This window comes from Colobus angolensis, unplaced genomic scaffold, assembly GCF_000951035.1.
Source record: "Colobus angolensis palliatus isolate OR3802 unplaced genomic scaffold, Cang.pa_1.0 Scaffold93, whole genome shotgun sequence".
Classification (NCBI taxonomy): domain Eukaryota; kingdom Metazoa; phylum Chordata; class Mammalia; order Primates; family Cercopithecidae; genus Colobus; species Colobus angolensis.
The window spans coordinates 1677991-1690010 of record NW_012123265.1 but is presented as its reverse complement, the minus strand read 5'-3'; the positions used below and the strand labels follow the sequence as shown (position 1 = coordinate 1690010).

Sequence of the window (12020 nt, the reverse complement as noted above, 5' to 3'; positions counted from 1 at the left end):
TGATCTCGGCTCACTGCAACCTCTGCCTCCCAGGTTCAAGCAGTTCTCCTGCTTCAGCCTCCTGAGTAACTGGGATTACAGGCACATACCACCACGCCCAGCTAATATTTTGTATTTTAAATAGAGACAGGGTTTCACCATGGCCAGGCTGGTCTTGAACTTCTGACCTCAGGTGATCTGCCCTCCTCGGCTTCTCAGAGTGCTGGGATTACAGGCATGAGCCACTGCGCCCGGCCTTTTTTTTTTGAGATGGAGTCTTACTTTGTCGCCCAGCCTGGACTGCAGTGGCACAATCTTGGTTCACTGCAACCTCCACATTCTGGGTTCATGCAACTGACTTAATAAATATTAATTCCCTTCTTATAGCCATATGAGTTTGAGAAATTTTTGTTCTTAACTGTGGTAAACTAGAAAAAGATTAGATGTTAATACTTGCAAGATTTTTTAAATGTTTATTAGTGTTTCTTTGCTCTATGATCACATCAAATTCTAAGTATAGAAAACTTTTTGTTTTGGTCTGTTTTTGTTTATAACAGCTGTAACAAGATATAATTCACATACCATAAAATTTGTCCTTAAAGGCCGGGTGCAGTGGCTCACACCTGTAATCCCAGCACTTTGGGAGGCTGAGGTGGGTGGATCACGAGGTCAGGAGTTTGAGACCAGCCTGGCCAACATAGTGAAACCCCGTCTCTACTAAAAATACAAAAATATTAGCTGGGCGTGGTGGTGGGCGCCTGTAATCCCAGCTACTTAGGAGGCTGAGACAGGAGAATTGCTTGAACCCAGGAGGCGGAGGTTGCAGTGAGCTGAGATCACGTCACTGCACTCCAGTCCAGGCGACAGTTCGAGACTCTGTCTCAAAAACGAAAAAAAAATTATCCTTAAAAGTATACAACTGAGTGGTTTTTAGTATAGTCAGAGTTTTGCAACTATTACTAGTATCTATTTTTATTTTTATTTATTTATTTTTTGAGATGGAGTCTCAGTGTTGTTTCCCAGACTGGAGTGCATGGTGCAGTCTCGGCTCACTGCAACCTCCACCTCCCGGGTTCAAGCGATTCTCCTGCCTCACCCTCCCAAGTAGCTGGGATTACAGGCATGCACCACCACGCCCGGCTAATTTTGTATTTTTAGTAGAGACGGGGTTTCTCCGTTTTGGTCAGACTGGTCTCAAGCTCCCGACCTCAGGTGACCCACCCGCCTCAGCCTCCCAAAGTGCTGGGATTACAGGCATGAGACACCGCACCTGGATACTTGTACCTGATTTTATAACTCCATTTTCATTACTCTGAAAAGAAACTCCATACCCATTAGTAATCACTCCTCGTTTCTCCCTCTCCACAACCTGTAATCTGTTTTCTGTCTCTATGGATTGGCCTGTTCTGGACATTTCATATAAATGGAATCGCATATGACCTTTCGTATCTGGCCTCTTTGACTTAGCAGACTGTTTTCAAGGCTCAAGCATATATCAGAACTTCATTACATTTCAAGGCTGATACTCCATTTTATGGATAGAGACAACTTACCGTTTATCCATTCATCACTTGGTAGACAATTGGATTGTTTCCACTTTTTGGCTATTATTAATAATGCTGCTGTGAACATTTGAAAGTTTTTATTGTGGACATATGTTTTCACTTCTCTTGTATATATGCCTAGGAGTGGAATTAGCATAGACTTTAGTTGATAAGGCAAGGAATGAAATGATATGAGAACTAAAGTTTCTTATTTGGGGGATTTGGGATGTTCCCTTCTATGTTAGTTCCATAAGATGGAAATTCTTTGCTCTGGACCTCACAGAGCACTGTACCTCCCTGAGGTGCTTGGAACATCAGAGAAATTAACAGAAAAGCTAGAGCCTCCAATCAGAAAAGATCACAAACAACAGAAATGCCCCCACATAATAAAGAGTGCTTGTATTAGGATAGAGTAGCAAAATCACCCCCACATCACAGTGGTTTATTCTGACCAAAGCATTTATTTTCATTCCATTTACATAGGAGGTGGCCTTGTAGAAAATAAAAACTTTCTCAAAGAGATACGAATTAAAGAAAAGTTAGAGTAAGGTGAATACTTATTTAAAAGTACCTTTAGAGTGAGGGTAAGCCCCCTTCCCAACCCAAAATGAACTGAATGAGAGGGAGAGAAAAAGAGGTCCGGAGCAGTTTGTGGAGTGATGTTTCCATCTGTAATGCCACTTAGCTCAGGAGTAGGCTTCAGATACTGCCTTTATCTTTACAGAAAGCCATGGGAAGGGAAATGTCTGAGGTAGAGCTCAGCGCTTCGCATCATAAGGCTAGTAACTCAGGTCACTAATCACTCTCCCTTTTCTTGTTTTTCAGTGAACGAGATAATTGGGAGAGACATGTCCCAGATTTCTGTTTCCCAAGGAGCAGGGGTGAGCAGGCAGGCTCCCCTCCCGAGTCCTGAGTCCCTGGATTTAGGAAGATCTGATGGACTCTAACAGTGCTCACTCTGCAGCCTTGTGTCCACCAACTTCTCAGCATGTTTCTCTCCTTGGACCTTGGGTTTCCAACTCTGCAGCCTTCAGGTCTGGCACCAGGAGTGGGACTCATCATTTGTGGGGAAAGCAGCGTTCCTCCACCTCAGGCCTTGGGTAGATTTTGTAAAAGAACAGGAGCAGCATAGGCTGTTTGAGCTTTGGGGAAACGAGCTTTGCTTTTTATATTTAACTAGGATACTTTTACGTGATGGGTGCTCTGAGTGTGAATGCAGCAGGCTCTTGTTTCTGAGGTGCTGCTTTTGCAGGTGACCTGGTTACTTAGGGAAGATTGGTGATTTGTACTGCTTTATGGTCATTTGAAGGGCCCTTTAGTTTTTATGATAATTTTTAAAATAGGAACTTTTGATAAGACCTTCCAGAAGCAAACAAAACAAAACAAAACAAAACAAAAGAAAAAGAAAAAAGTAAAAAAACAAGAAGAAAAAGAAAAACAAGAAAAAAATCCCAAGCCCACACCTATGCCTCAGAAAGGCAGCATGTGTCGTAAAGATTTTCATAGATTTATAGGAAATAAAGCCAAATGTAGCTCATACCTCTTTATAAAACTAAACTGTTGTTAGATAAAATGAGAAGAGACCATTCCATCATTGAAGTGTTGGAATATAAAAAGACATTCCAGAGCATAGCCTTTTGGTAACTTTCTAGGTAATCTTGCAATCTCTCCATACTGGCTCCATGTTGAAATTGCTTTTTCCCTCAGGACCCTGGGTTACATGGCTACATTTAAGGTGACTCTGAATGGTGGGGTTTTAGCTTGGTCACTTTCATTTCTTGCCATGATAAAAACTAGTAAGCTGTTCAGTGCTCTTCCTATTTGTGTCATCTGGTCCTAGAACCTTTTCCAGACAGGAGCATCTGCCTTTGGTTGTTCTGTAACCTTTGAAGTCAGTCTCACGGTGGTTTAGGCAGCTTCGCAGTTCTAACTCTTCTCTAGAGGCCAGGCTGTGTGCAGAGCTAAAGCACAGGTGAGCTGTACATCAGCATGGGCAGAGAAAATACAGGACTCCAGATGGGAAGGTTTTAAGAGTCACACTAGCATGGAAGGCTTATCTGCCATTCTGTTTATAGCCCAAAATGATTCTGACCTACCCTGTCCTGTCTGTATGATCTAAAAACCAGCCTTTTCCCCAGAAGGCTCTGAGCACATCCAGAAGTGATAACCTGACCCTCCACACCAAAGACACCCTGGTGCTGCTGCTGGTGAGACTGGTGTCCAAGGCAGGGCCCAGCAGAAACTGCAGCCTGCTGTCTACCAAAGGAGGTACCCAAGTTGGGTACTTAAAAAAAAAAAAAAACCTGCCCTTACCCCTCTCCCTAATGGGATCTTTTACCTGTTCCTCGGCCTATTACAGAGCCTCTGAAGTTTGCAGTATGCTTTCAAATGAAATAATATACTTCCATTGATTCAGGAAGCAGATTTTTTGAGTGCCTATATGTGAGACAGTGTGCTGGTTAAAGGCCTGATGCTGTTATTCCAGGAGACTGCAGGCCCTTGATGCCAGGACTCTCTCTACTGAGGCCAGTTCAGGCCTGGGAAAGGGAGCTGGCCTATTGCCCACCACCTGTTGTCAGTAGGGTTGGAGCTGTTGACTCAGGATGAGGAAGTATGGTCTTTAAAAAAAACAAAAATATATTTCAGATTTCTCCCTTAAAGTTAGAGAAAAAGGTCTGTCCTTCAGCAGATCACTGTGGCCCCTCTTGGAGCTGGATGGTTTCAAATTTTCTTGAAAAGTAAGTTGTGTCACAGAATGTGGATAGTGAGATTTGCTTCTGGGCCTGTGGTTGGAAGCCCACAGCTTCCTTTGGAGGGGCAGGAAGTTGGCCTCTCGATTGACATTCCAGAGAAATGGCCAGACTTGCCTCTACCCTTTTGCCCCTGGTGTAGCTGCCTCACGTGGGGTTATTGCAAGAGTTCCCCTTGCAATACCCTTTGGGGGCTGCTTTGCTGCCCTCAAGAATTAAAAGCCTCTATGATCCAGAGTTGCTATGCACCAAATTTTGATGCCTTCTAAATACCTTGATGCCTGTAGCACTAGAAATGCTTTTCCTATTTAAAATAAACATTAAATTTTAAAAGAGCTTTGTATACTATGTAAGCATTTTTATATCAGCTTTGTAAAAGCTTTGGTGTTAAGAGTCAATATTTTTTGGCTTTGTAGATAAAGACTTAAATTTTTGTGCAACATAGTGGTGTTAAAGCACACATCCATTGGACTATGCAAATCAATTTATAGTAGCAGCACTGAGCAACTGGGCACGTGCTAGTATGCACCCCCTCCTACTCTAACTGCGCTAGCTCTTGGGTTGAGGAATGGAATGAGTAGCCTTCTGCTTACTGAAGATGCACAGAGAAACATGGCTGAAAACAGCTTTAAAAGGAACATGTCTTCGGGTTCATGTGTGGTGCTGCTGCCCAGGTATAAACTATCCCCACCTAGGGCCAGCCATTATCACCAGACCTCTTCTGGGCCTGGCTGTGAAACCTTGTCTTTGGTATTCAGAATGGATCTTTAAGGCTCAGATGGGCTCAAATTGAAACCTTGTATTTTATAAAATGGATGTTTAGTAAAGGAACTGGTTCTCAGTTATGTTTACAGCACTTGGAATTGTGTGTTCTTGTACATTTTGTATTTTAAAACCTTTTCTGGGAGTGCAGTGCTCCTTACACAACTACAAAGGGAAGAGCCAGCAGTTGAGGCTCCTCAGTTTTAGTGCTGAAATAATAAACAATGACAGGTCAACAGTCTCCTTAATCTGTCTGAGTGTTCCTCTGCCTGGGGTTGGTGTGGAGCTCCTCACTTTGGGGCAAAGTTAAGGGTCCTGTGGCTTTTTAAAAGTCCATTTGGTTAATAACTTTTCATTTAAGGAAGAGAAAATCGAGTTCCAAATTGCTTCCGAGGCTTCAGTTCTGTACCATTTAATGCGTGCAAAGGACATTCCATGGTGTCTGCTGGGTTCAGGGCAACTGGCTTTCGGAAGGCATACAAGAAAAGTTGGCAAAGTCCCCTTTGAAAGTCGAGCCTGAGTTTTTGTGTGGGGGCCTCCTGCCCCCTAATGTCTTCTGGTGATACTGCAGCACAGTCCATCAAAGTAGTTTGTGGTTTTGCCATCTGTTACTCCTTATGCCCACCTGGAGAGGGGCTAGCATCTTTAGGTGGGACCATCCCTGGCACAACATGGTCTCTGAGGTCCAGATATTCTGAGGGTAGGGCTGGCTCTCTCTGCCTCCTTATCCCCCACCAGAGGGACAGGGGGAGGTAGAACATTGGGATCTTTACTCAGAGGCTCAGATGGACCCTTGATTCTCCCAGGAGTCATACATTGAAGGTACCAGAGCTTCCATTTTAAAAAAGAAAGCAAGCCTGCCATGGACCTATCAGCCCCACCGTATCTGTCGGCATGGGCCACAGCCAGGACATACTAAAGGGCTCTCAGGTGCCAGTCAAGATGCCTGGCTCAGGCCATCAGGAGCCGGTTAGCCCCATTCCTCCCCCAGCCCTGCATGCAGGGTTCAGCCATTGTCTTTGGGGGAAACAGGCAGAAGAATAAGTGGAGGGTGGAGCTGGGGCTTGGGCTCCTCTAGGTACCTTCTGAGAGCTTTGACAAGCCAGAAAGAAGCTACCAGGTTGAGGGTGCTGGTCTTCTGGATGCAGGAGAGACATGTTCACTGAGGATATCAGCTGGCTCTTACCTCCTGGCTTTCTCTCCTACAAACACACCCATTCCTTGGGGGCTTGTAACACAGTGCGAGGTGGGTCGCCAACAGGCATCAGACTGGTGTAGTCATCAGCGGGTAGCTACAGAAGGGATGCAGATTTAGGGCAAAGAGCTCAGCCAGACCCGCCAGGCCCTCCAGCCACACAATCTCACCTGGTAGGCCTGGAAGACGCTAAGCAGATCCTTCATACCAGCTGTGTATGGGACACCCTGCATGCGGACCAAAGCTCCTGGCTGGGACAACACTGAGGTGGGAGCAGAGGCCAGGGCAGCAGTGGGTGTGGTGAGGTAGCCCACAGTGGTGGGGGAGACGGGGGGGCTAGGATGGGAGAGACAAGGTTTAGTCATGCATGCCACATGTGGCCTAGACCGAGACCTGTTTCCCTCCTCCCTTGCTTGTGCCTTGTGATTAGTTCAGTTCCTCCTCCCTGAAGCCCCAGCTTCTACAGAGTCATCTTCGATCTATTTTGTAGATGGTGTTAGCCAGCTCCCACCTTACTCCCTTGTCATCTGGTCCAGAAAGGGGATCGTGACCCTTCCCCAGATTGGGACAGGGAGCGGGACTGTGGTGTTCTCTTAGCTGCAGGGTACCTTGGGTAGTAGGCTGTGTAGTTCAGGTAGAGTTGAGTGGCTGGCCCTGGATAGTAGGCAACAGGGGTGGGGGCAGCAGGTACCCTGGCAGCTGGGAGCAGTGCTGAAGAGGTGTATAGAGCTGCCGCCTCCGTGGGAATGAGGGTTGGGGTGGCTTGGAAGGTGGCGTAGGTAGGTGGTGAGAGGCCTAGAGACAGAAGTAGAAAGTGCATGTGCACGGAGCCTAGCACTGCCCTGGGTGGGGCAGCCAGAAAGGAGTTCCCACTATACAAAGTAGTAGGGGCTTCAACAGCCTGACTCCCATAGGCCTTCTTCTTCCCCAGCCCCGAGGGCACTCACAGGGCAGCTTGCAGGGCGGAGGGGACATGCCACTGCGGCCCAAGGTGCCCCCCATCAGCACACGGCTCATCTCCTCTGTGGAACAGGGGACCACCTCCACGTAGCGTTCCTTCATCACCTTCTTATGGCAACGCTGAGCAGCAGCTAGGGCTCGCTCTGCTGATGTCATCTGGATGAAGGCATCGCCCGATGGCCGGCCCTGTGCACACCATCTTGTGAGCAGTTTGTCATGTGTAAGAGTGCCTTACCCCTAACACACACCCCTTCCTATTGATGTGTTCCCCCTACCAAGCAGTGGCGTCACCTGCTGATTGAGCACCATGTGCACACCATGGGGCCGGATGTCAGCTGCTGCCTCCCCCAGAAAGCTCAGGATGTCTTCAATGGTGGCTGTGTAGGGCAGGCCTCGGAGGCGTACACAGTCCCTCCCAGTCCCAGGTGCCAGTGGGAAGGGGATGGGCAGCAGTGGGGCAGTCAGTGTGGGAAGGAGTGGGCCAGATGCATAGCGGTTCAAGACCTAGTAAGGAAGGCAGCAACAGGCTGGTCATGCCAAGTAGGGTGGGGGCACAGAGGGCCACCCTGGAGTAACAGTACTTCTAGGGGTGGGAAGCCCTGGGCGCTCACCTGCTGCACCTCGGCTGCAGTGCTCCGGAAGAGTTCGATGTATCGCTTACCCAGCATGCCCTTGTGCCTGCGCAGTGCAGCCTGTGCCAGCTCCTCACAAGCAAAGAGGGCGAAGGCATCACCAGTCGGCCGGCCGTCAGGGTGGCGCACAAAGAGCAGCCCCTCGGCACCCCCAGTCACTGGGCACTCAGGCCCCAGGAAGCCTAGCACGTCCATTGGCCCAGCTGAGAAGGGCAGTCCCCGCAGCCGCAGGATCACTTGGTCTTCTCGTGACAAGAAACGAGCCACCTCTAGTGATGTGCCTGTGTGGGGGACATGGGAGTCACCTGCTGACTTCACTCGTGCCCCTTCAGACACTCACCCATGCAGGGGAGCAGGCAGGCAAGGGGGTGGTGGGGAAGTGAGATATGGATCAAAGACCAGGGGAGCCAGGGCCTGTTTGGGGTATACTCACCCCCTGCGATCTTTACAAACTCCTCCCCTGTCGCCTTATACACCTGTGGATACAGAGAGAGCAGCCTATGGGTCTCAGGCCTGGCTCAGATTGGCCCTGCTCCACTCCCAGCCCAAAGCCCCACCTCAATATAGCGGACGCCCATGTGATGCTTGTGTCTCTGCAGCGCTAGGTCCCGCTGCTCGCTGTCCACAAAGCGGATGAGGGCCTCACCATTTCTGCGGCCCTGGGCGTTGAGGCAGAGCGCTACACCACCCCTGTGGAGCCAGTGCTGTTAGTGCCTCCTGGGTAGGCCTGTCCAGTTGGGTCCACCCACCCCACCACACCCACCTGGCCACGTTGAGCCCTTTGAAGAAGCGAGCCACGTCCTGGTCTGATGACTGCCAGGGCAACCCACGAGCCCGTACCACAGTCTCACTGTCCACCACATCTGCCTTGCTGCTGTAGGGGCAGGGCACAGTGCTGTCAGAGCTATCCAGCTATTGTCACCCCCCAGCCCCTGCTCCCACACTCACCAAGGCCCCGTCTCATATTTCTGCTTTATCACCTCAGGCTTCGAAAACAATTGACCTGAGAAAAGATGGTGTGGGGGTCAGCAGGGTGTGCTGGAGAGGGGTCTCCCCACCAAGTTCTGCAAAAGGAGGACAGTTGAGGGAGATGAAGAAATGACAGGCTGAGCGCAGTGGCTCAGGCCTATAATCCCAGCACTTTGGGAGGTCAAGGTGGGTGGATCATTTGCCATCAGGAATTCGAGACCAGCCTGGCCAACATGGTGAAACCTGGTCTTGACTAAAAATACAAAAATTAGCCAGGCATGGTGGCAAGCGCCTGTAATCCCAGCTACTTGAGGCTGAGGCAGGAGAATAGCTTGAACCCGGAAAGTGGAGGTTGCAGTGAGCTGAGTTTGCACCACTGCACTCTAGCCTAGGCTACAGAGCGAGGCTCTGTCTCAAAGAAAAAGAAAAAATGACAAAGAGGCTTCCCCTGTGGTCTCTTAGAGAAGGTCACAGTGGGGAGGAGTAATAGGCAGGCATTCGTCATCCCTGAGAACAGGTGACAGGCATTGAGGGAAACCTTACTGCTGGACTCTTTGAGTAGATGGAGGATAACAGCTACCATTGTCTTCACTTCCCAGACCCCAAAGTCATCCTCTGTGGCATCTGTCTCCAGTCCTAAATCTATGGGCAGAGAAGTGACAGTGAAGACAGCATAAGCACGAATCCTGTTTACCCCTGGGCCCAACTCTCCTCCATAGACACATGCTGGAGACCAGCATATACATCTGTTTTGGCCCAGTTCATGTGTGCACTTACAGATCCCCAGTCCAGACATAGACACATACATTCCAAACTCATCCTAGCACAGACTCAAAGACACAGGTACACTCAGGGACTTAGCAGATAATGCAGACTTGCATGTGTCCATATTACCCACCCACCAGCATGCGCATACTCAGACACATGTTCCCACAGTGGCTTGTCCACCCTAACCCTTCTGGGTCACAGATACCCTGTGCCATGGTGGCCACAGTGAGGTCCCGGGCAGGGCAGGTACTTGGATGCTGCATATGGAACTCTCTTCGGAGGTCATAGAAGGAGAAGAATGTGTCGGGGAGCACCAGGTTCTGGGGGCACATAGGATTGGGGATGAGTGCCCTGCCCACCCTCAGGACAACAGGGGTCCTGGGACCCTTACTGACCCTGCCCCCCAGCCGGGTTTTCCTTCAGGGGCATACCTTCCTGGAGGCCTCAGGGTGCAGGACCTGTCGTAATAGCTGCTGCCCATCAGTGCAGAGCATGTAGGGGCCCCCGCCCAGCAGAGCCACATCCCCATTCACCAGCTGTGAGAACTGGGGATAGGGAATGGGGAGAGAGAAACACACAGATTCACAGCTGGGCAGGCAGGAAGTGAGGGCAGGAGGAGGAAGGAGGCAGGCTGCAAAGCTGGTTCAGCCAGATGTTCAACCCTATCCTGCCTGGGAAGAAGAGGCCACACCTGTTGAACCTAGCCCTATGTCCCTTCCCCTCACCCCCCAACCTTGTTCCAGTCCACTGTCACCTTCTCCAGGCCAAATGAGGGCAATCACACATAACCCAAGCCCTCAACACACACACTCCAGGAGTTTGGAGTGGGGCCAGAGCAAACACCTGGAGTGGGACAAGCAGGTGGGAAGAGGCGGAGCAAAGCAGGTTAAACCTGTCTCTGACCAGGCACCACCCTCAGACAGGTGGGGGAGGCCCAGTCCTGCCTGAGGCCCAGAAGGCTCATGGTCAATGGCAGCCCCGCCTCCAGGTCTGACCAACCGAGGGGCAGAGAAACTCCAAGGACAGAGCTCCACACTTGGACATCAGGGGCAGCATGAGCTTTGACCCACACCCTATCGACCGGCTGGCACTGAGCTGTTTGCTCATAGAGGGGGTGGCACTCCTGAGGCTGCCCAGCCCTCCCCCAGCCTCCATCCCGGCTGGAGAAGTATAAGCACTAATCACTGACCCACGGACCCTGCCTGCCAATTCTGTGACACTTTACAACCTGAGGCTGACAGAGCAAGGCAAGCCAGCTCTCCTCCCGCGAACTCCCCACGTGAAGGGCCCAGAGCCCTTCTGGAACAGACGAGAATCATCATCGTGGTGCCTCCTCATCAGGAACCACAGAGTTGTTGGAAGATGAAAGAATGTGTGCGTATCAAGGACTTAGACTAATTTCACTCAAGAGTCAGACACAGAGTGAGCGACGTAGTGAAGATAAGGAAAAGAAAACAGCAATGGAAACCACCTCCCACTTCAGCTAGGGCAGGAAGCACCCCAGGCCTTTGCACTCAGCAGGCAGATAGTCCCCCAGGCCAGGCCGGGACAGCGCCCACGCCTGGCCAGCCGGCCCGGACAGGCCTAGACGAGCAGTTTACACCTGGCGGCGTCTACCTCTAGGGCCGACACCGCCCTACGCCTCCACTCCAGCGGCTCCCAAGCGGGCCGAAGACGCGGGCGGCAAGGACCGGTGACCTATATGGACCCCTCGACCCCTTTCGCTTCCGACTGCGGCTCGGAGAGACCTGACCCAGCAGGTCTCCCAAAGGCGTCTCGGCCTCGCTCCCCGGGCGGGAACTGGGGATGGATCCCAAAGCCTGCGTCCTGATCCCTTCGGTAGGAGTAGGTTCCTGCAATGGTTGAAAAGTAAGGCGCCCAGGGGAATGGCCGGCACGCGCGGATGAAAGGGACACGCACACGCGAGAGTCGCTCAAAGTTTCAAACCAGACCCCGTCCTGCCGCCCGGGCCGGTTGGTTGCGGCACGCCAGGCCTAGCCTCCGGCAGCCTCTCCCGCCCAGAAATGTCCTCACGGCCAGGCCGTGCCGCCACCCACCCCGGCGCTCACCTGCTGCAGCACCTTGTCCAGCGGCTCTGCCCGCGCCAGGCTGTCGGCGCTCAGGCCGCTAGCCTCGCGGCATTGCGTACTCAGTGCGGCCACCTCGGCGCGAACCAGAGATTTGTGCAGCGTCCCCACCTGTGAGCGGCGGGGGAACCGATCAGCCGCGCCCCTCGACCCCGGAAGCTCCCTGGGGACCTCACCGCCTCCTTTCCACCCTACCTGGCGGCTCCGCGGCTCAACCACTTGCCAGACTAGGAGGATTAAGTCGGTCTCGTCCGAGCCCAGGTCCCTTCCCAGCGCACCCGCCGTAGCCCCGAACAGGACGACCAGTGATCCGGGACAGGGGCAGGGGTCTGCAGCGGGGTCAGCCCCGGGGTCAGGGCCTGGGGGCGGGGGCG

At 51.4% G+C, this 12020-nt stretch overlaps 2 protein-coding genes across 2 annotated transcripts in view; one reads left to right on the top strand and one right to left on the bottom strand.

Annotated features, from left to right (window-relative positions):
• The window catches only part of NFATC3 (nuclear factor of activated T-cells, cytoplasmic, calcineurin-dependent 3), a 172948-nt gene extending 168342 nt beyond the window's left edge, over positions 1–4606 (top strand). The window contains exon 13 of the mRNA XM_011932130.1: positions 2349–4606. Within this exon, the coding sequence (XP_011787520.1) occupies positions 2349–2470 (122 nt within the window). The 3' untranslated portion in view covers positions 2471–4606. The remainder of the gene's footprint in view (positions 1–2348) is intronic.
• A 538-nt stretch (positions 4607–5144) lies between these two features.
• On the bottom strand, positions 5145–12014 carry ESRP2 (epithelial splicing regulatory protein 2). Its single transcript, XM_011932043.1, has 15 exons — positions 11842–12014; positions 11629–11757; positions 9991–10104; positions 9765–9879; positions 9335–9433; positions 8771–8825; positions 8586–8717; positions 8380–8512; positions 8256–8298; positions 7802–8103; positions 7482–7694; positions 7178–7376; positions 6839–7025; positions 6401–6566; positions 5145–6327 (listed from the first exon to the last, which is right to left on the bottom strand). Exons 3-15 carry the CDS (start codon positions 10051–10053, stop codon positions 6238–6240), a joined length of 1797 nt encoding a protein of 598 aa, XP_011787433.1. The 5' UTR covers positions 10054–10104; positions 11629–11757; positions 11842–12014; the 3' UTR covers positions 5145–6237.
• Between the last annotated feature and the right edge of the window lie 6 nt (positions 12015–12020).

Bases quoted from the DNA above. Each gene is read 5' to 3' on its own strand.
- ESRP2 (XM_011932043.1), bottom strand. From the start codon at position 10,053: ATGCTCTGCACTGATGGGCAGCAGCTATTACGACAGGTCCTGCACCCT. The intron at 7,377-7,481 runs GTGACGCCACTG...TGGTGTGCACAG, and splicing joins ACATGGTGCTCAATCAGCAG to GGCCGGCCATCGGGCGATGC. The intron at 6,328-6,400 runs GTGAGATTGTGT...TCCCTTCTGTAG, and splicing joins GCGTCTTCCAGGCCTACCAG to CTACCCGCTGATGACTACAC.